Source organism: Rattus norvegicus, chromosome 13, assembly GCF_036323735.1.
Source record: "Rattus norvegicus strain BN/NHsdMcwi chromosome 13, GRCr8, whole genome shotgun sequence".
NCBI classification, from domain to species: Eukaryota; Metazoa; Chordata; class Mammalia; order Rodentia; family Muridae; genus Rattus; species Rattus norvegicus.
The window spans coordinates 102,534,852-102,558,739 of record NC_086031.1 but is presented as its reverse complement, the minus strand read 5'-3'; the positions used below and the strand labels follow the sequence as shown (position 1 = coordinate 102,558,739).

The window sequence follows — 23,888 nt, the reverse complement described above, 5'->3', positions numbered from 1 at the left end:
AGTGTGACCTTGTTGGGGGAGGTGTCTCTCTAGTGAGGGGGTGGTGTTAAGGTATCAAAAGCTCAGGTCAGGCCTGTCTGTCTGTCTATCCCTCTGTCTATGTCTCTGTCTCTCTGTCTCTCTCTCTGTCTCTCTCTCTGTCTCTCTCTCTGTCTGTCTCTGTCTGTCTGTCTGTCTCTCTCTCTCTCTCTCTCTCTCTCTCTCTCTCTCTCTCTCTCTCTCTCTCTCTGCCTACTGTCTGAGGATCAGGATGTGGCTAGCTACTTCCCCAGCATCATATCTGCCTGTGTGCTGCCATGATTTCTGCCACAATGAAGACGGACCAACCCTCTGAAATTTTAAGCGAGCCTCAATCAAATGTTTTCTTTTATGAGTGGTCTTGATCATGATGTTTCTTCACAGTACATGTGAATTATTTGTATTGATTCCATGTTCCCAAACACTGCCTTAACTGTTCAAGTGTTGAAACACTTTTAAACTTTGTGCCTGCACCAGGAACCTCCTTGGCTTTACCACAGTGCCTGTCTGGAGAATTTGGGTTCCCCAAGAATAGTTTCCCCTGACATTTCTCACAGAACAAGAGATATTGACAGTTGTTGTGGGCTCAACTATGAAAGTGGAAATTGAACAGCCGTCAGATACCTAATGTAATCGTCTACACAGTACGGGTGAATTGGTTTCTTCTAAGTCTCTTCATAAGCGTTGGTGACCCCATGCGTTCTCAGGAGGCAAGAGGCATTCCTCAAACCCTGTCACAAACAGTGTAACCTGCCGTAGTACACAATGATGGAGGCAGCCTGAGGACACACTTTGATCCAATGAGGCTGGCTCTCCCTCTTCCCTTCCCCCCTTGCCTCCTCTCTGCTCCCCAAACAATCCTGAAGGCATGATGTGTTGACACAATCAGGCTACCATTATAAAAAAAAAGGCTGAGTTCATATTTCTATAAATAGCCACCATAAAAAATTCATTGTAAAGAGATATCAAAATAATAGACAACACCTTGGGGCGTAGCACTTCTCAAATAAAAATGTCAAATACACTTACCTATAAAATCTGGGTGAGCCGTTCTGGGAAATCTGCAGTAACCGTCTCCCATGAAGCGGGTTCCCTTTGTCCTCGCAGCCGTGGCAGCTGGGAGAAAGGACTCCCTCCTTTCTAGACGGTACAAGGGAGGTGGGCCATTGACTTCTGCAGGAGGAAGCCACCTGATATGGACTGTAGTGCTGGTAACTCCTGTTACCATGGGAGACCTTAGCTGAGCAGGGGCTGAAGGACACAGAAGGACACAGGGAGAGATGCTTCTGTGAACATCACACTCAAAGTCAACTGTGATCATAGGTGTCTACGTAGTTCTATGAGTGGAAAATAGGATGCAGAGTTGATCTTGAAGATGACTGAATAAAACTTAAACAACTAACAAATTCCTAACTCAAAACATACAGACACTGATGAAGAAATAAGCTTTATTTAATATATATATGAATGGAAGCTGACTTATTTGGAAACTGCTGAACCTCCTTGAACTGTGACCAGTGTACGACCAGCACTGCTAACTGAGGCAGAACCTTTAGTCCAGCCCTGTACTGACCTGGTACTGACAAGGTGGCAGAAATAAGGGGGATGGTCAAGGGGAATGAGATGGAGGGGTGCCCTTCCAGGAGCAGGGTGTGGGTGACTTGCCCCAAGTATGTCCTCCAAATGAATTGCTAATTTAGGATTAATGACTTTAGGTTTATTTCATTGTATTATTTTTATTTTTTACCATACTTGGAGTTTAATCTAGAGGGTGTCACATGCTAGGCAAACACTCTACCTCCCAGCTACATGCTCAGTCTGTAGTTTATATTTTCCTGCATTTGAAATGATATCAGTGTGCACTTGATGTCTGGGATACAGTGAGGACCGTCATTGTATGCCTAATCAATCTCTCTCTCTCTCTCTCTCTCTCTCTCTCTCTCTCTCTCTCTCTCTCTCTCTCACTCTCACTCTCTCTGTCACACACACACACACACATTCTCACTTTCTCTCTCCTTCAGTCAGTCATTTTCATGTGGAATTTCCTGATTTTTATCCTAGACTTAGAATGGATAGGAATTAAGCAGACAGACAAACAAACTCCACTCTGAAAGCCAGGCCACTCTGAGAGCGACTGATGCGCAGCCCCTTATCTGAGCTGGTGCAGGCACAGTGGGTTCTAGGTACTGTAGTACCTGGAGCACATCTGGACCTGAGGCCACCATGCCACCAGCCACGGCCTGAGACTTGTCTCAGTAATTACTCAGTGACCACTGCTGAGGACTGTGAGACCTGAAACCCTCATAGATCCTGGGTAGTGGCAACCCTTGAAGCTGCTCCGAGGTTCTGCTAGTAAACGGTGATTAAAACCTTTCCATGTCCCCCACTGAAAGGAAAATCCAACTAGCAACGGAGTTATTGAAAGTGAAGGGCAATGTTCACGTATGATATCTTCTTTGTCTGTTTGTCTGTTTGAGATGGAGTTTATCTGTATAATTCTTCCTGGTCTGGAACTTGCTATGCAGACCAAGCTGGCCTGGAACTCAGAACAATCCTGCTGCTTCTGCCTCCTAAGTGCTGGAATTGAAAGGCTGGACCATCATGGGCCAGACACAATGATTTCCTTTTGATTTAAACAAGTTGTTTGCAGTCTAACACTCATCCCTACTTTAAGCCTGTGGGCTGAATTAGAAAAAGAGGAAAGGAATGAACACAACTATATCCAAGGGTTTTGACCAAGAACCCAAACTGTGTTTGTAGACTTTTAATTTATAGTTTCATTAACACAGCTTTATACAGAAAAGGTTTCCTGTGTCAAGAAACACAGCGGTGTGAGGTCAAGAGCTGAGATTCTTAAAGCATGGCAGGAGACTTACCTTGAGAGCCTAGAAGAACTATTACTCTTACCTTGAGCACTGGGCAACTTTCTGAAGAGAAGCAGCCAGCTACAGTTCTATTTAAACTTTGAGATGGAACAGAGCGAAAAGTTCATTGACTTAAATAGAAAATTAGCAAGTGTACTCCCCGAGTGCCGCAGGAACCAGTGTGATCTCTTTATACATGTATGAGTTTATATGCATGGCTTCTCTTGGTACTCTCTGCCAAACACAGCTAAATGGGATATTTTCACTTGTCATTGCAATAATCCAAAACAAAATAACGAGATAAGCCAGCCCGAAACTCTCGGCACCCAGTTTGTGTCTGGGGATACATCTCCCCTTCGTCATTTTCTCTGGCCGACTATGCTTGCTTACAGGCTCAGAGGGGCAGGAAGGCCTGCCATTATTTCAGTCTCGAGCTCTACAATGTAAGGGAAAGAACAATTAACATGTTTTTCTTTATAATTTGACTTTTTGTATGTGTGCACACGTGTGCATGTCCATGTGTTACTCATTTCCGTTTCCGTGTGTGTGTGTATGTGTGTGAATGTTTATGTGTGTATGTGTGTGTATATGTTTATGTGTGTATGTGTATGTGTGTGTGTATATGTGTGTCTATGTGTGTGTATGTGTGTGTGTATATGTGTGTCTATGTGTGTGTATGTGTGTGTATGTGTGAGAGTATGTGTGTATGGATGTGTGTATGTGTGTGTATGGATGTGTGTATGTGTGTATGTGTGTCTATGTGTCTATGAGTGTATGTGTGTGTATATGTGTTTGTATGTGTGCCTATGTGTATCTATGTGCATCTATGTGTGTATGTGTGAGAGTATGTGTGAGTGAGTATGTGTGTGTGTGTGTGTGTGTGTGTGTGTGTGTGTGTGTGTGCATGTGTACCAAAGGATATTCTCAGGTGTTATTATGTCACCCATGAACTCTGCCAATCTTCTTAGAGGCAAAATGTCTTACAGGTCTAGAGCTAGGGAGAGGATCAGTTAGGCTAGACTTGCTGGCCAGTCAGTCCCAGGAATATTCTCGTCTCTCTTTGCTGGTGCTGACGTTAGAAGTGTATATCTTAACACCCTGTATTTTCATATGGCTTCTGGGGACCAAAATTCACAGGACCTTGTCCCTCCGAGTCAAATGATTTACTAAGTCACCCTCACACATCTGCCCCTTCTACCTTACTGACAAGCAAAAGGGAAAAAAGAGAAAGGTAAAGAAATGGTATTTGAGCCTTTCTGTTGTCACAGTCTCTGCATCTCACACAGATTTTTCTGGAGCTTAGAGCACGTGGACTTGACATTTTAATTTGATAAATACCATATAGCCCTCTTCCACTGATATTTAATAGGGCTGTCTCAAATGAAGAAAGCGTTCTTCTATATCTATTATATTTGAACTAAACAGTCAAAGCTTGGATAAACATTAACTTTTCAGCATTGGGTGAGCCGCATCCTCTACTCAGAGTCTCCACAAAGCCCCAAGGGTTTGACTTCTTTACAATTCTACCAAGAACATGGGAGGGAATGTGAAATCGTGGGTCAGGCTGCTATTCAGAACCCTCTCCACCTTGATGGCACAATCCACAGCACTTCTTAATTAGAAATATGATAGATAGATAGATAGATAGATAGATAGATAGATAGATAGATAGATGATAGATAGAAAGAAAGAAAGAAAGAAAGAAAGATAGATAGATAGATAGATAGATAGATAGATAGATAGATAGATAGATACCTTATAAAGTGAGAGGTCAGCTTTCCTTCAGTCTGGCAAACAGTTATAGACAAGGAGGTCACTGTTACAGGGAGAATCTGGTCCAATCAGTGACAACTGTTCAAGCAGCTCTATTCATAGAGAATTGATCCACCAAGCAACTGGGATGTTTTTGGTTAGTCTCCTCCAGAGGAGGAGCTGGATGAGAGCCGATGGCTTATCATCTTATTGCTTATAAAAGAAAATCTAACATTCCAGCTGTTACATTGTAGCACCATCACACAGAGGAGTCAACCATGGCTGTTTGCAGTGTGTGTGGGGCGGGGTGGAATGGGTAGACGGGTGATGGACACTATCCTACTGGGGTACTTTTCACAGGCAGGAGAGGGAGTTGAGAGGAAATGTCTATCAATTAAACTGGACCTGGGGGACATACAGAGAGAGAGAGAGAGAGAGAGAGAGAGAGAGAGAGAGAGAGAGAGAGGAAGAAGGAAGAGGAGGAGGAAGAGGAGGATGAGGAGGAGGAGAGGAGAGGGAGAAAGAGAGAGAGGTTTAAAAACAGTTTGCAATCTTAGCACAGCCAATGAAGAGATAACGTTGAGTGAGGAATTCAACTTCAGATGTCTAGAAATATTTCACCTTAATTTCCTATACTACAAGTAATTTAGTAAAATGATTCAAACTTTATATTATTTGAGATTTCCCATCTGAAAATTAAGGAAGGATTTTCCAGCACAATATATCAACAATAACTTGATGAACAATCCACCTAATGCTCTTGAGATAGACTCCCTCATTGATCCGGAAACTTATCTTTTTATAAAAAGGTAGACTGGTCGTCCAAGAAGCTCCAGTGATTCTTTCATTCCTGTCCCACCTCCAGCACTGGGGTTAGCAATGCCCACAGGCAGCCAGATGTGGCTTTCATGTGGGTCCTGAGGTTCTGCACTTACAGAGTGAGGGCTCGTTTCCACCAAGCCAACTCCTTAGCTCCCCAATAATGTTTTATCTTATAAAAAGTCTCCTAAAATGCTCAGCTAACCTACACCCTTTATTCAGCATTTGTTACCTTATTATCTGATTAACAGCATATTGTAATGAATACATTTACACTTGCAAAATTTATGGAGTGTGGAGTCTTAAGCAAGACAGACTCACGGGTCTTTTGAATCAAATCTCTTCATTTTGTTTTCAAATCCGTATAGCAAGTCGGTTTAGACTAGTTATTTACTGTGGCCAGGTATCTATATTTCCAACTGTGAATCCAGGCATCCCGATATGACCAGGGTTTTCATGAATCAGGGTGTGTAGGGTTTAGACTAATGTAGGATATCCTTAGGCACTTTGCCAAAAGAAAATCTTAGTGGAAACTTAAGGGCTCTTTGGAGAGTCAGTTGTGTTGGATGGCATTTTGCTGGGGCAGACATGTGAAGGCGTGTTCTGAACACAGGTGAAAGACTAAGGCAGACTCATGAAGGAACATTTTGCTGAAGTAAACACAGGACAAGGATGCACTGCTAAAGCAAGCACGTGAAAGGACACGTGATGAAGGGTACTTTGTTAACAACACGCATGGATTGGTCCACCTTACATTGCATAGTTGAGCTCCATTTGTTGAGACTCCATAGAGAGAACCAAATACTTCTGGTGGTGTCCTGCAGTTTCTTGCTGCTTCTTCAAACTCAGGCTGATTGACAGAGTGATGTCAGCTGAGACAGACTCACCCATGGAGGATGTGTGATGTTCGAAGGGAGTTTAAAAAGGACTTGATAGACAGTGTGGAGGCTGAGCTAGCCTTGCTTATAGAGCCAGCTGTGCAAGCTTGTGGGTCGCGAGTCTTCCCTGATCTTCACGTTGCTGAGAGAGGTACATATGAGAACTTCTCCTGGTGATCCTGTTGGCTGCGGTCCCTCCTGCTGACTTGTACAGATTCAGCTGAGGCCTGTTGTCTCTGCTAGGTAGTGCCACCACTGCTGATTTGTGTTTGCTATTCTGACTCCACCAAACTGCGCTGCTGGTGTGTCCATGAAGTGTTCGTGAGTGGATCAAGCTGCCACTGTTGCTGAACTGCTGATTTCCAGACAACACAGATGGGAGTTGCTCCAGGAACCATTTCTAAACAGGTCTACTTCCCCCCATATCCTTTCTTTCCCACTACCTCTGATAGAAGGGGGAGGTTAAAGTGTTTAAGAGCCATCATTAAAAATAAGGATTGAAAAAAATTAAAGTTACAAAAACCATTTAGACCTTTTCTCAAACATATAAAACCATTGTCAAGAAATGTTACTTTCCAAACATTGCTAGGCCTAAATATCTGCACATAAACTCTGAGACCAGGACCTAAGGGTGATTTTCCAGGTGGCAGCAACTCTGTTCAGCCATCGGTGAGCAGAAGAGGAAAGCACTTCCCTAGGGAGCCCAGATGTCACTCCCTGATGTCTCATTGACCAACTATTATGGGACTCTAGAAAACGGAATGTATTCCTGTACTTGGCTGCTCCCTCCTCAGCACCATGGGAGTGTGTGCACAGTGGGGATGTCCTTGTCCGTCATCAGCACCCATGTGAGTGTGTGCACAGTGGGGATTTTCTTGTGCTTTGTACCATGTGAGTGGGTGCACAGTGGGGATATCCTTGTGTGTCATTTGCACTCCCTTTTCTCTAGTTAGGTCTTCACTGAGAGACATGGTTGAATTGAGGCAAAATAGTGATTCTCAATCAAAAAACTAGCAAGTGGGCTGACTTACAGGTCTCCATAGACTTCAAGGAAGTCGACCACAACCTCTAGCATTTCGCTTTCTTTCCCAATCCCATTTCCCAACCCCAGCCTTCATTTCTTTACCCTGAATGTGGCATACAGCATTTATGTGTGTCATATCACAGAAAGGCTACAAAGCACGGCTCTCAGACACCTCAAATGAACTTGATTCCTGAACACTGCCGTCACTGTCGTTCAAGAGATGCTAGATCAATTGTCCATAGCTAACATTGCCCAGGTCTAGAGAGAAGAGGACACACTCTTTCTGAACTCCACACCGTACCGACAGTGACAGTCACCACTGTCATTCTCTAATGTCCAGCATTAATATAAGAGGTAGTTGCTCTGACCATAATTATGGCATCCTTACTACACCAACTTGAAGCTTTTATGGGGCCTGTGCAATTAGGATCTTAAACATATCGTAACACTTGCCTGTCTGACAGCACTCTATTGATTTTTTAATCATTTTCAAGTCTCCTCCAGCACAAATAAATGTACTGTAGTTACAGTTAATGCGCTGTGTACATGCATTAAACATGGGTGTGACACAATTTATTATTTTGTGACATATGGAATCCAAGGGGTCCATCTCAGAAAGCATCCCAGCTCTCACATCAGTGTGGGTGTTATCGTTGTCCTTGGTCCTCCGGATTCTTTAACTTCGAACAGTGAGAGACCTTTTCTTAATAAGATACTTAGGCCTCCCAAAAATAAAATAGGAGGGGGGTTGCTTATAAATCTTTTATATATGCCACTGAAGGAGAAAAAGTTTAATAGCCCGCGGAGAAGAGAGTTTGTATTTTCCTAAAGGGGTCACTGTGGGACCAATGGAGAGTGCTTGCTACTATTTTCACGTATTCAATTTATTTCCTTAAACTTTCCTTTCATTTACTTACTTATTTTTGAGGGTACACCTGTCAAATTTTGGGGGCTGGATCCTTGAGTCTAATTCCATCCATTTTTATATATTTCAGTCGTTACTTTAATGATCTGCAGATGATGCGGAGGGAGAATGCAGCAGTGGTAAAGTTCCCTTTTGTAAAGGTGACTTCTGCATGGCCCTTCTGCATGCCCATAAGGCTGTCTGGAAACCTGATAAAAGTCACTATCCAAACGCAGTCCTGGCCCCAGGTCATTGCCCTTACAACAAGCCAGCCTATTCTTGAGGTACATCTGCAGCCCTTCAAAGTGGAGTCGGTGAGCAAAGAGCAGTTAATTTTGTTGTGTTAGAAATAATATCATTTTAGTTTTAGCATCGAAGACAGATGCCAGCATTTCTCTGGGAACAGATGGCATTTCTGTCTAATAGTGCATCTCTGTATTAGTAAGGTCTGTTGTGTATACAAACAGTAATAAACACTAGGTAAGGATCAAAATAAATTTTAATTGTTGACATTAAACCCTGGCAGCACAGACTACGGCTGCAATATTCCTTTTTTTTTCAAGTCTGACACATTTACTTATGCTGCAGAAGCCTTTCTGAAAGCTGCCAGGACCCAGTAGCATTGAAAGTATGTTTGCACAGTCCTGGTTAGGCGTCAGCCAGGATACCTGACTCTACATTAGTGCCATGGCATTAGTTCCATTATGTATGGAGGCCATTTTTTATGTTCCTGAGGAAGGTGATACATAATGAAGAAGCAAAAGAGTGGCCCATATGATTGCTCCATTGGGGGCCACAGTAGTATTATTATTATCCAAACTACTTAAAAAAAAAAAACCTTGCTACTAAAGATTTCCCATCAAAGTCGACGTGCTAGATGCCAAGTTCTACAGTCCTAACCTTCCCCCAAAGAGACATCACCCTTCATCTTCTTCACCCGGTCTGCAGGGCCTTGCTGACAATCTCAGCTTCTCGCTTTCCATGGGCCTGTGCTGGGGGGTCAAATGTGCCAACAGCACGGAGCCCTTTCTCCTAACACCTCCAGCCAACACCATGTCCCTCATTTATTTGGGGGAAGCTGCTGTGTTTGAAAATAATCCTAATGAAAACTCGGAAAACACCCAGGTTAGCCTGGCTTTCAGATGCCTGATCACCAACAGACACGTTTCGCCAACCATATTTCTTTAAAAAAATGGATGTATTTTATTTTTAATCACGAAAAATATATTGCTCCCACCATATGGGACGAGCAACGACTCACCAACCGATTTAAGATGCGGCATATTGAGCTGACCATATGTTCCAATGCTGTTGAACGGCTGAGTGATTCATGCCCGTCACATTGTACTATATCAATTAAAGCTCCTTGAAGTCTGCGTGATTTGTGCCTCTGTTATTAAACCCTGCTAATTCATCCCTCTTACACATCTGTTATAAATCTCTAGGAGAGCTGCATGATTCATGGCAATCTGTGAGCATGCTACAGCAAATTCTTCTCCTTGTAATTAACAGTAAATTGTTTTACTGCCATGCAATGAATTTTTCAGTTATATCACAAATGAACTCCTAAATGTGCGGGTTTTTTTCCCCCTAAGAACTGACTTATATCATTAGGCAATTAAAAAGTATTGCTTTGAACCAAAAGCTTTTAATCAGGAGGAATACAACTTAAATATTGCTTAAGAGCCGTGGCAATTTGACACGGTTTTTGCAAGTGCGAAAATAATCTCTGCTGAGAGGGAGGAAAAAAGAAAGCAGACAGAAAGTGTCCGTGAGTCTGGGTCTCCTTCCTCAGAGGTGGGGGAGCGCCCAAGGATGGTGCACAGGAAGGAAGCCAAGCTTCCGCACACATATTCTTTATCTTGGATGGGCCTTAAGTCATCCGCTGCTCCCAAATTTCTCAGGCCGCTTTAAACCACTCTCGTTGTAGAACGCCATCTTTGCTTTTGAAATAAATAATTGGATAATTAGCCAGGTCGAATCATCAGAGGACTCCGGGGCGGTTCAAGTGTTCTTGTCAAAGGTGAAGCGAATTCATTTCGGCTCTGCACATCTTCCAAGGGCCTTTGATTTTTTTTTCTCCCCCCTCACTTTCTTGGCAGCAGTCTCAGATTCATGAGTCCATACATCAAGTCGGTAGTTTTTAACAACAAATGGAATTAAATTCAAAGAAGGGAAACTAATTGAAGGACAGCGACAAAAGCATCGGGTGATGTGCTTTTTAATATGGCCTGCCACATTTGCATGATAATTTTTCCTTTTTAGCATGGAGCAGAAAGTGACTAGCTTAATGAAGGATTATTCAAGACAGGAAGGAACAAGATGCATTCATAACTAGGAACAAAGATGGAATTATGAGACGGAAACCGGCAACCGCACGGAAAGGACTGGATGATTGCCTTGCGCTCCAGGAATAAAGAGGTGGAAAAATATTTATATTAGTATTCACTAATGACTATATAGACAAGATTGTTGTAATTAAAAGTATAAATTAACATATTAAGAGTGCTTGTTTAATCACCCTGGGTCCTATTCACAATGAAAAGACTTATGTCCCCTGCATTCAAACAAGCTGAGTTTCCAACCCAGGAAAAAAGGAGAGAGAGAGCTACACTCTAGGTTTAGAGAGAAAACCTAACACACCTTAGCTACATGCTTAAAAGACGGCCACTTCTCAGCTTCTAGTCTGGAAGCCAGCAACAGGTAAAGAAAATAACATGGTATTTCTCTAGAAATGGGTCTCCCAAAGGAAGATTTAAGCCTGACAGACTGTGGGAAAGAGATGAAGAAATTCACAAGTAGCATCTATTTGAAGAAGGTCCAGCCTTCTGGTGACTTCCCTGGTGACCAGGAATGATTCTGTAGCCTTAAGTCAAGCTTTGCCAATTGCTCCTTGGAGACCTAATCCTTCAGATCAGTACAGAGCGATGCAGGTATCAAACCCAGATTGGATACAGGACTCATGCCGAAGTGCACCCTTTCTATCAACACACTGGAAATACTTAAAGTAAAGCATCTGCTTCTCAAGCTTTCTAATGAAATGGGCAGATAAAGGTTCACAATCATCTTTTAAAACATAGTGGCAGATAGTTTAATGAAGAGATGACAGCATTGAGATCCCTCACTTATAAGCAGCTAAAAGCCTGTTTGGATTTGCGACTTTCTACCACAACGCTATTGAACGGCAGGCCTCCATCCCTCCCACTTGGACTTGAGAGAGTTAAATGGCCTACAAACCTACAGCTAGTCACCCCACCATTCACAGAAGCAATAGAGCAGAGAGACTCATTCAGTGGACAGACAGCTCTCATTCCTTTCTGCTACAGGCTGGACTATGCGAAAGTTCTGCTCCAGCATTGCTTATCTAGATGTTTAATCTTAAGTGATGTATAAGGGAAGAAACATGAGCATCTTCTGAAAGTAAAGAGGCATGAAGAAGACAGTAGTCACTGAGCCTCGCTTGCAGGCAGATAGAAGCTGATCTCTCTTCTCGCTGATCTGAATACACCTGCAAGTGGTATGCTTTACACCAAAACAAACATGACCAAAAACCATCTTCCCACTACCATCTCGCAAATTACTTTTATGGGCAGATAAGAATTCACATTCCTGACAGCATATACCAATGGCTAACACTAAGCTCTCTTTGTTTTCTGAAAGCCACTGGAACAATTTCTCCACCAGAATAGGAAAGATTTCCACCAGGAACAGAAGCTAATTTAATGGTTTAAGTAGAACCATGGGTAAATTGAAATGTTTATCCAAACTTTGAATTTTCTTAAGGCATTGTCTTGCACTGCTCAGTCCTTTATACCCAGCTTCAGCTCAGACCATTGCGGGGACACCACACACACACACACACACACACACACACACACACACACACACACATCTCTGCATGCCTCTCTTGCTCCCCAGACAGCATATGGCATTAGAGGTAACAAGCCTTATAGAACTTTCCAGATGGGAATCCTTCTCTGATCTCCCTGTTTCCTTGCTTCTCTCTTGCTGTGTCCCACACACGTGTTTGCTCAGGTACTTCCCTTCAGCCTGTGTCACTGCATCCTCTCTATCCTGCTGACTTATTGGCGCCGTAGCTCTCCCTCCATCTCTCTATGGGTGATTATAAAAGCGGCAACATTTTCACCTTCAGATTTGCATGCTCTGCCTCTAGCTGCTGGTAAATGCCATAGCTACACTAAGGGATAGGACGCAAACACATGAGTTTGTTTTCCCTTCTGTTCATCTTCCCCCATCTCACTTAACAGAAATGCCACTGTCTACTCAGATATTTGCTGTCATCTTCAACTTTCCCCTCTTATGAACCTGTGGGTAGTTTCTCTACAATTCTATCCATTTCATCTGTCCATCTTCACTTCTACTCATTGGACAGAGTCCCTTAGTCCCCACTGAGAAAGACTCTGAGAATCTATGGGTATCCCCTCAGAAGGTATTGCCAGAGAAGTCTTGGTCAACCACAAATTTAATCATAGCAATGTCTAGAATAGTGCCAACCTCTCACATGGGGACTAGTACATTTTATACACTCAGTAAATAGATATGAATGTCTTTATCACTCCACCAAATCCATCTGCAGTAGCGTCAGTGATGGTCTAGTCTCCATCTGCAGTAGTATCAGTGGTGGTCTAGCCTCCATCTGCAGTAGCGTCAGTGATGGTCTAGCCTCTAAACTCCAAGCTATGCATCCTCTGCTCTTCCCTATGGCTTCTTTTCTCCTGAGAGTCCTGGCACACATCCTCTTGCCAATCATTCTACTAGATGCTAATTCCTTAAACTAAACACTGTGTACATTGTCCTCAGGATTCCCATGGACTTTTGAATATTCGACGGCTACTTTCTAATTGGAGACTTTATAAGATAATGTATTAATGACGTGCTTGGGGACACATAAGTGACTTTTATGCTACAAATGACAAATTGGAAAATTGTAATTTGGACGCAAATCTTTAAATTTTAGTTTGCTTCATTTTTTAAATTTATTTTATCTTATTTTACATATATGGTTGCTGTGCCTGCACATATGTTTGTGTACCAATTGTGTGTCTATTGCCCATGGAGGTCAGAAGGTGGCACTGCATACCCTGGAACTGAAGCTGAAGATGGTTGTGGGTTGCCATGTGGGCGCTGGGAACTGAACCTGACAGAGATTAGACAAACCCATGGGAGATGTTACTATGTATTCAGTTATACTGGGTATCCAACAGCACTGGATGACTTTGCAGTGCTGTGCCTCATGTGAGGCTCTGGTCCCAGCTATGACTAACCTCACTGCCAGGACTCTCCATCCAACACCCTACCAGAGTCAATCTTCAGCTTGTGTTTCACCTCTCTTGTAGTTTATTCAAGCCGAAAGATTGAATGTCCTTTCAAATTTTGTCAAAAAATTATTTTGTATCATTTTTGCCTAAAGTAGGTAGAATCCACCCCTTTTACTCAAATGTATTACCTTTGAATCTTAGTGTTCATAAAAAATAAGTAGGCTTATAGGAAAAGTATGGATTCCCTATGATTAACACACTGGGCATTCCTTAAATGTGCTCAGACATCTGAAATAGGCATAGACTAAACTTATCAGTACACAAGTAAGCCAGTCCCTGAGGTGATGAACCACACTCTCACGGAATTTGGATGAGCTTCACATCAACTGAAAATTGTAACAAGCAATAGTAATTGTGTGACATAATTTGAGCAGAATTATTTTTCCCAGAATTGGGGACAGAAACACTAGAATTAGACCTACAGACAGTAGGGTAATAATTAAATGTATGTTCATACAATGCCCATAATTCATCAGGGAATCCCCTAACCTCTGTGTATGCAGACAAACCCATAAAGAGAATCAAAGCCTTGCAGAAGAGCCGACAGAAACACGGGGAAATGAAAATATTCTAAACACTGTTGGTGGAGAACGTTGATGGCAGTGATGCATTTGTGTGGTCCGATAGTGTTGATAGTGTTCAGCTTTGTGTAAATCTAGTTGGCTCTTAGTAACAAAACAAAAATGATATGAATCACGTTATAAGATTTAACAAGCTTCCTATTACATTGTGCAGACTTAGGGGATTCTTATTAATCATGAATAGAATAATATGTAAGCAACTGCCTATCAAACAGATGCAACATCTAGTGGCAGGCAACTTAGACATTGCCAGAGAGCCTCATGGGACAGGAGTCAATGACCCAACCCGAGAAGAGAAGTTACCATTTAAGGACGAAATGTCATGTGACTTTATAGGATCCCTCCTAAGTGCATCTTACAACTACCAGGAAATTTGGAGGCCCTAGTTAGATGCTGGGCACAGGAACCATTCTCTTCCTGTATCTAATTTGGAGCTCTTCTGATGTGCCAATAACCTTGGCTAATGTTGGTTTTGTTTAAAACTCTCAAGATAAACCACATCCAGGATGTCTGAGGAAGGAGCAGAGAATAGAGAAGACATATATGAAGCCCAAAGTACAGCAGACCTGTAATACTGATTCCCAACGTGAGTGCATTTCTTTGTATTCGTTAGAACGTTCTTACCTGCTGCTAGCGTTTGTCCTTCTCCCAAAGCACTGGTTACACAGCCCACTGAATAGCAGAGGGAGACAGTAAAACTGTAGGTCCTATAAGGCTTGAGTCTCTGAACGATGTAAGACTGGTCTTGGGACTCAGCAAAATGCACCAGCTTCAAGGCAAAAACAGCAATAATAGTAATCAGATAACAACTGATGTGCTGCACATAGTCTTGGCATTCAAAATGGAAATTCAGACAGAGGGAATTATTGCCAACTTCTACACGGGGAAGAGATTTTCAAAGAAAAAAGTCTCAACAAGCCGAGGTTTAATTGATGATTGTATAATCACACTGCTTTATGGGGTAATAATGCAGTTCCTGAGTGGATAAATGAGAAGACGGAGTTATGGCCTCATAAAGCAGCATGGATGTATGGTTATTGTCACCAATGGCAGAGATAAAGATGGCGACACTGACGTACTTACCATGAAAAAGTCCAAACCAAGCCAACAGTAGCACATGGTGGGGATGCCACATGCTACTAGATGGCAGTGCATGGGAAAATAACATGGTGCTGAGTCAGCCTCTCTATCTCTTGCTTTCAAATCCCACAGTAAGAAGGGAGAAAGAATGGATGCTCTGTGACCCTCTGGGTCAAATCTTACTTACCCTTCTTATCTAAATAAATACATTCAATTAGATTGGTAGTTACAGTTTTGAAATACTGTTATCATAATACGTTTTCAAATGAAAATAGAAAGTCTGAATAAAGGAGACTGGGAAGGTCACTATAGACAAATAGTTGAATAGCCAACACAGAATTCGTCCCTTATTATGACTAGGACCAACCACAAGCAATTATGAAAACTTACTTAAACTAAGGATAAAACTTACTTAAACTAAGGACTACCACAGAAACAGAATCATGAATATAAATTATTTTTCTTAGGGCTACTGATATGCACTCATGGACTATGTTCTGGTGGCTTGGTCAACCATAGACCAGACTGCATATGTGACTGTGTGTGGCCCCTTCACAGAGTAAGAGCTGAAGGTTTATACTACCTAGGGAGACCATAGTTATTTAATGTCCTAAGACAAGCAGTCAAATGTTTATGGTATGTGCCAATATAAATCAATAACATCACCAAGGCTACAATATTATAGGCCATACAACTGTGTATATAGTAGGGAAGGCCTGGTAATGATAAAAATAAGTACAGTGTTGATGTATTCCCTACACTGTCTCTTTTTCATTGTAATTATAAAGAGCTATGGAAAGCCTGGTGAATCACATCAGTAACAGCTCTGTGCCTTGTGTTCACCATGGTCTTGATTCTATGTAGTCACTGACAGAGTCCTTAGGTTTGACATGCGTATAAAATGATACATGGCAAATAAACACAGGTGAAGATGCTCACATTGTTTAGTAACGGATTTTAGTGTGGGGTAGTTTTCCTACAGGAGTACAACAAAATATACTGGAAAAGTTTATCTGGTTATTGACTTCAAATTTATACAAACCTAAGAACAAAAGAAGAGCAAAACTTAAGTGTAAGCAAAAACACCAATGATAAATATGGGCTGTAAGGATCAAAGCTCAAACACCAGACCTATTTATAAATTTACTGAACAACAGCATTCTAGATTATTCGCACAGGCGGCTGTGTAAACTGAAAAACATGCTATTATGCTACATGTTGTTTTTATTGTGAGATCAGTGAAAGTCATATATGCAGATGGAGGAGGATAAAATCATAAGTATCTTATTGCCTCTTTGTCTCACCGAATAATAGACATCTGTGTTGTGGTGTGTGTGTGTGTGTGTGTGTGTGTGTGTGTGTGTGTGTGTGTATTCTCTCCACTAAGACAGTTCAGAAAAAAAAGGCAATATATTCACAGTGAATTAAATAGGTCCTCTCAAAAATACATTTCTATCCAGAACTTGGGAATTTTACCTTTTGAAATGAGGCATTTCAAATAGGTAATGAGTTAATACATCTTGTGTTTAGGAATAGCTTTTAACCTGATAACTGTTACCATTTTAGAAGGAAAGAAAAAACCCACAGACAGAGGGGGTAGAGCAGGCGAGGCAGAAATGTGAGATATGTTGGCACAACGCAGTGAGCACCACCAAGTATCTGGAGGAAGCTGGAAGAACAGCTATAGAAGTCCTGTAGGGTATAGGAAGGAGCGTGGCTCTCTAAGCAGCCTCATGAGTCCTCCGGCCTCTGAAATCCAAGAGAATCAATGTGTGCCAGGGTAACCCACCAGACGTATGATGATTTTGACAGTGGTATCAGAAGGCAGAGTCAAAGTTGAAGAGCTTGGGATTTCTACCCCATGTGTGCCATCTACAGAGCTTACTCTGGTTCTTGAACTCTGTGGGGTGTCCACTGAGGCCCCTCCCCTGAGGCACTGCACCTCAGATTCTTCTTCTCCCCATTTTACCGCCTGCTGTTTCTTAGTACCATCCTCATCTCTCCTGCTCTCGTTTTCCTCACACGGCTGGTATTCTTGGGGAAAACATGACTGTGACAGTCATATCAGGGATTGGATTCGTAGGAGGAAGATGTCAAGTTATTAAAATGGCATAGTGCAGCTGGACAACGCCCGTAGGCTGGCAATGAAGACACGGGTAGGTGGACCCTTGACAGCCTATGACTTTGCTCTAGGGGTACAAGTTTTAAACTTGCACTAGTGGTGGATTAAGTAATCATTAAGACAACTTTAGGGAAAGAATTAAGTTTTAGGACTATGTAATCAGATGACCACTGCCAATGTCATCTACATTCTCAGGAGAGACCATCTTAGGGTCATCATCAATTTAAGACAAACTATACAATCCTTCTTGAAAGCATTGTTCTCCATGTCAATAAAGTCGTACTAAATGGATCAGATAAGCAGGGAATGAGTGTGTGGGGGAGAGGGTCTTAATCAGATGTGTTCCAGAGAGGAGGAGATTTACTGTGTAACAATTAGAGGGTCTGAAGCAATGGCTGGGTTTTAGGAGGTCACGTTTTCTGTGACATCTAGGATATTCATCCAGTTCAAATTAAAAGAAAGGTAACTCTGTCTTGCACCCCTAAATGAGTTTTACCTTGCGTTCTTCAGAGAGAATCTCAACGTTTGATGAACACATTCCCATCCGAAGGTTAATAGTCACCATTTTGGTTGTAACCAGTGTGGGATCAACGTGAAATTCTGCTACTTGACTTGTCCCAGCCTATAGGTTGATATCATTATGCAGGTGAAGGCAAACAAGATAAAATGAGGCCTGTCATTGGACGAGATGGAAAGGAGGCGGAGAGGGAGAAGCAGGGGGTGGGAGACAACATGAGCAGACTTAAACAATCCTCGCCATGCATCCCTGCATAAATACAGGTTGTTATGAATATTTCTTAAGGAATGGCTTTCTATAGGTCGATTTATCTTATCTAGTTGGGGCAGTTTATATCTTTATCAATTGGTTGTGAGTTTACTGTGTGGATGTATTGTGGATTGTGAATTTAATATATAAATCTGGTTGATAAATTACAGTTTGTTGGGTCTTGATTTCCCTGGGTAGTTGGGAGTTTATATCTCAACTACCAGGGGGCAGTTGTTGGGAGTGTGAGCAGAGTCCATGGCAGGGAGATGCAATAGGCCAGCCCCATGCTGGTCTTCTAGAGCCCTGATTTTACCAGGTAGCTGGAACCAGAGAGTTCGCGGTTAGTAGAGAGTCGCCAGAAGAGATGCTGATCAGAGATCAATTACGGTTAGTTTCACAAAGCCCCATGGGTACTGGAACTAACTCCAGGGACCAGAGTGGCAAGGGGCCATGCTGGAATGGCCAGCGGACCACCTGGGTCAGAGAGTACTTGGGGGCAGTGTGGAGTCTCTGAGATAAGGATACCCCACAGTGCCCTGTGGCCCTATGGGTGCTATCTCTAGAGAGGATCAAAAGGGAACCAAGTGCCATGTGGCTCCATGGGTATCAGCACTAGAGAGAGTGCAAGATACCTCGCAGTGCTATGTGGCCCTACAGGTGTCAGAGCCAGCACAGGCTAAAAGGTTATCAAATTTTTAATATTTATCGCAACGCCAGCCCCCAGGCCAGGTTGTAGTGTTGGCTCATGGACTGTTTGGGACACTGAACCTCACAGAGCCCATGGCTCTGCCACACATAATAGTGGGAAAATACTGTAAATTCTTTATGGAAAGAGAGCCACAAGACAGACAATATGCAGAGCAAAGGCACAGAAAGTGATGGAAACTCTAGATATCCTGAACTATTCATTAACCACTCTAAAGGCTGGGCTCGCATTTCAACAGAGCAACAACAGCACATCAAAAAATAGCGTAGGTGGGGTTTCTTCCTCTTGGCTGCTTTACTTCTCAGGTATGTCAAGTCTTAAGGTCAGATGGACTCAAACAAAACATCGTATAATGAAAATGACAATCTAAGATTTGAGTCCAGCCCAAAGAATGCCTCTCAGACCATGGGATTTCTCTCTAAAACACAAAGAAAGGAGAACACTGAGAGGACAGGTGGATTGTCCTATAAAGTAGATACAAAGTTAGGCTAGGAGGCCGCTGATGCCCCCACATGGTGCTTCTCAGGAACTGCAGTGCAGACAAGAGAACAGACCAGACAAATAGTCTCAGAGGACAGACTTCAGACAAATAGTCTCAGAGGACAGACTTCAGACAAATAGTCTCAGAGGACAGACTTCATACATTGCCCTTTCTTAGCTACCCTGTGTGGAAGAGAAGTATCTCAAGAAAAATCATGTGTGTACTATGTGATTGAACTTGGCCTCTCTGGTCATGGACACAAAACCAGATCAGATCAGAGTGTTGGAGTCCGGGAAACACACAACATACAGATTGGGAAAAAGCACTGAGATTTTTTTTATTTCAAATTAGTGTTCATCAAAGGATATGTCCCTCAAAATTCGAAATGTCTAGCCAAGAGCATAGAATGCCCTATGTAGCTGACATCAATGTCCTCTATCTTTATACACTATCATGCCTCTAATACAGGCTAGACAGGGAACTCTACTCATCTCTGACTAGGGAGAACGGGACCCTCTTGTTTTCTTACACCCTCCATATCCAATGAGCTAGATACAGTAAGTGTCTTAGTCAGGGTTTCTACTTCTGCACAAACATCATGACCAAGAAGCAAGTTGGGGAGTTATTCATTCAGCTTACACTTCCACATTGCTGTTCATCACCAAAGGAAGTCAGGACTGGAATTCACACAAGTCAGGAAGCAGGAGCTGATGCAGAGGCCATTGGGGGATGTTACTTACTGGTTTGCTTCCCCTGGCTTGCTCAGCTTGCTTTCTTATAGAACCCAGGACCACCAGCCCAGGGATGGCACCATCCACAATGGGCTGGGTCCCCCCACCCCACCTTGATCACTAGTTGAGAAAATGCCTTACAGTTGGGTCTCATGGAGGCGTTTCCGCAACTGAGGCTCCTTTCTCTGTGATAACTCCAGCTTGTGTCAAGTTGACACACAAAACCAGCCAGTATAGTAAGGCATTTATGACTGTTGACATTTTGTATTCTCATCCTTGGAGTAGACACTACTAGAAGACACAATGTGACCACACACACATCCAAAGCCTTGAGCAAATATTGTGTTCGTTGAACTTATATGAATTACATCCGCATATAAATTTTGACACAGAGTTTCATGTAGCCTGATCTAGCCATAAACTCTCGAGGTAGAGTTCAGGATGACCTTGAATGGCCTCTGCCTTTCATGTGCTTGGGTTACAGACCTGTACTACCACACCTAGTTTTACATGGTACTGGGAGTCAAGCACAGAGCTTAATCCATGCTAAGCAAGCACTGTACCAACAGGGTCACATCTGCAGCCCTACTGTCACGGTCTCTGTTATGGTGTGATAAATCTGGTTCCCCATGACTTTTCCCAAGGAAGTGAATACATAAAAAAAGTATGCATATAAGATGGTCTTGTCAATGTCATTTTGACATCTAAATGAATACAGTATAAATACCGACAGATTGTGGAGTGGTTAAATGTGCTATTATGTGTTCAAATAATGTTTTCAGATTATCTTATATAGTACATAGCTGCTGAAAAGACTTCTTGAAAAATATTTAAGACTAAGTGGAAACAGCAGGTCTCATGAAATAAAATTATAACCACTTTAGTTCAGCATGATAGAAAAATAAGTGAGAAGCATACATACACATACAGGACCTTGAGCATCTGACACTCTACTGAAGAACATGCCCGTTAGATGAACACATTTGGAGATGGATTCTGCTACAGAGTTCTAGAAATTCATAAAACCTCAAATGGGGCCATAATTTAATTTTGAAAGGAAATGAGTTGAAAATAAAAATACCTTTGAACACATGACTGGAACATCTCGTTGAGGGGAACGTTCAGAAACCATGCTGATCTTGTACCCTATAATCTCTCCTCTTGTAAAGTTTTCTGCTGGCTTCTCCCAGGAGACACTGAGGGAGTATGGTGAGAGTGGAGAGACTGAAGGAGCAGCCATGAACACAGGTGCTGTCAAAGACAAAAGCAAGATTACCCACATGGGACTTCAGACTGAGCTGTCTAGTTTCTGAAAGACCCAATTTTTGTAAAATATTCTTATTTTCAAAGTTAATGTATACTTGCTTTTTTTAATTTTAAAAATAAAAATATTTAATCTGTCATCTACAAGGATGCCAACTAGCTTCACATTATCAGGTGAGGCATTCTTTCATTTACAAAATAAAATCTAGAATGGTAGGAGGACAAAGAGGCTGAGTGGGTAAGAACACGTGATTCACAGCATGAGAACCTGAGTTCGGATCCTAGTACAGAAAAAGGGGTGTCACCTCAAACACACCTACAGCTATAGTGCCCTGACGGCCGTGAAGGGAGGCTCCCTGTGGACTAAGTCACCAGGCCCAGTGACAGACCCTGTTGCAAGGGAGCGAGGGAGGGAAAGAGGGGGGGAGGAGAGAGAGAGAGAGAGAGAGAGAGAGAGAGAGAGAGAGATCAGAACACCTAATGGCTTTCTCTAGATTCTCTGTGTATACAGGCATGCATTCTCTCTCTCTCTCTCTCTCTCTCTCTCTCTCTCTCTCTTTCTCTCTCTGCACACACACACACACACACACACACACACATCCCACACACACACACACACACACACACACACACACATCCCACACACACAGAGAGACATGCGCACATGCGCACACACACACACAGATGTGCAAACTCTGATAGAATTCTCTCCGTTTTCATGAAAATAGGTTGTGAGTAATTTGGTAAGACATTTGAATAGTCCAGACACAGAACTTGTCTCAGTCCCCAAAGCTTAAGACACATGACTGCATACTGGGTTAAACTTTTACAGTTTCAACATGTTAAATTTATAGCAGGAGTTAGAGGTTTTTTTTTTTTTTTATATCTGTACACTCAACCCGTAAAAACATAATTGTTTTCTTCAGTGCTTATGGAATGTGGAGTGCACTGTACGTGAGGAGTACGGTAGAACGTGAAGAATAGATCAGTTATCGTGATAAAAATGCCGTACGAACACTAGACGTTAGCGCCCCTCCCACACTGTAATTCCGATTGTTTTTAAGCATACTTGGGCTCAGGATTTTCAGTGTGTTAGCTTATTCCATTGTGTAAACTTTATTACCTTCGATATTTGTCTTGAAAAGAGAAAGTACAAGCTAATTATAAAACTGAAAACTGCCAAACCATGACAACTACAAACAAGATTGGGTTAGGTATCTACCCACCGGACACCGGAAATCAACTGCCACTTAGGGGAAGGAACCCCTTCCCCTCCACAAACGAATTAATACCTTATTCATCTGCTTTTTCTGTCTCAAATATCTTCTTTGACCTTAGTTCTTAGGCAGCACTTTCACTGAGGGGTTTTAAAATAAGAATCCAAGAAAATGGCCTTTACCTGATTCTCCTGTTCTTTCTGAAGCCCAGGCAGATGACACACTGCCAGCCATATTCACAGCCAACACCCTAAATGCATACTCTGTGTGTGGGTCCAAGCCAGAGAGGACTGTGCTGACTTGGGGATCCTGAAGCACATTCTCACTCTGATTGGCTGACGGTGAGGCTGGGTGAGAATGGAACCAACCATGGCTCTCAAACACGAGACTCTCCTCTGTGGACGGCCATCTCTTCATGTATAACTCATACCTGATAATTACACCTAGGAGAGAGACAGCAAATTGAAGTGACCGAGTGAAAGGCGTTATTTGGGGACGGGTTATTTAAGGTTGTTTGCTTTTCCGCATTCTGACTATATGACCTGTTGATTCTCCCCACCAACTTAGATGTAGAAGTTTAGAGAGCTGTATGTCTAGTGCACACAAAAGCAACAAAGATGATTACAAACTACCGTGAGGCCATGTTGGGGAAAACTCATCAAAGGAAGCATAAATGCAAAACAACTATAGCTTGTCCGGTGTGAAATACAACATTTCCGAGATGGATGCACAAAATTCCTGCATCCCTTTGAACTCATTGCCTGTTCCACTTCCAGGATGCGTACTTTGAAGCTATGGGGGGTACTTACGAATTTGGCATATGCCATGCTTGTGCAAACATTGTGTCGCTAAGATGTATCCAGCTTTACCGAGCAATAAAAGTTTGATGCAAAGTTTTACCACAATGTGTGCGTAACACAAATTACTAAAAACCTAGGAATATGTGTATGACCCACGAACCCCGAGGTTCAATTTTAAGAACACAAAAATTAACTTAATGGAATCAACTAGCCTATATACAACTTTTTTTGGTATTAGTTTATATTTTTTTCTTTCTTAAAAGAGAAAATGTTCAGCTTTTGGGCGCCCTAACATGACTCAGTCAAACATAATGCGTTTTAGCAGAGAGTGTCCAATTATCAACATCATCTGTGTTGTGGCAGATGTCATTAAGAGCAAAGATAATATTAGCCTTTGAAAGAGCAATTTAATTGAGTGGAATTTGTTCTTAAATTAGATGAAATACCCTCTTCCATATCCAGAAGAAATCACATTTTTTATCTTCAGATAGCATTTCCCAAGCAAATGTCTTCTTATATTCGTCTAAGCAAATACAGTTGCCA

General features: G+C 42.3%; 1 protein-coding gene across 1 annotated transcript in view; it reads right to left on the bottom strand.

The window, feature by feature from the left end:
- The window catches only part of Ush2a (usherin), a 666,448-nt gene that overhangs the window by 476,491 nt on the left and 166,069 nt on the right, over nt 1–23,888 (bottom strand). Inside the window, exons 17-20 of the mRNA NM_001302219.1 lie at nt 22,728–22,988; nt 21,147–21,316; nt 14,804–14,948; nt 1,048–1,269 (exon numbers count right to left, since the gene is read on the bottom strand). Coding sequence (NP_001289148.1) covers nt 1,048–1,269; nt 14,804–14,948; nt 21,147–21,316; nt 22,728–22,988 — 798 coding nt within the window. The remainder of the gene's footprint in view (nt 1–1,047; nt 1,270–14,803; nt 14,949–21,146; nt 21,317–22,727; nt 22,989–23,888) is intronic.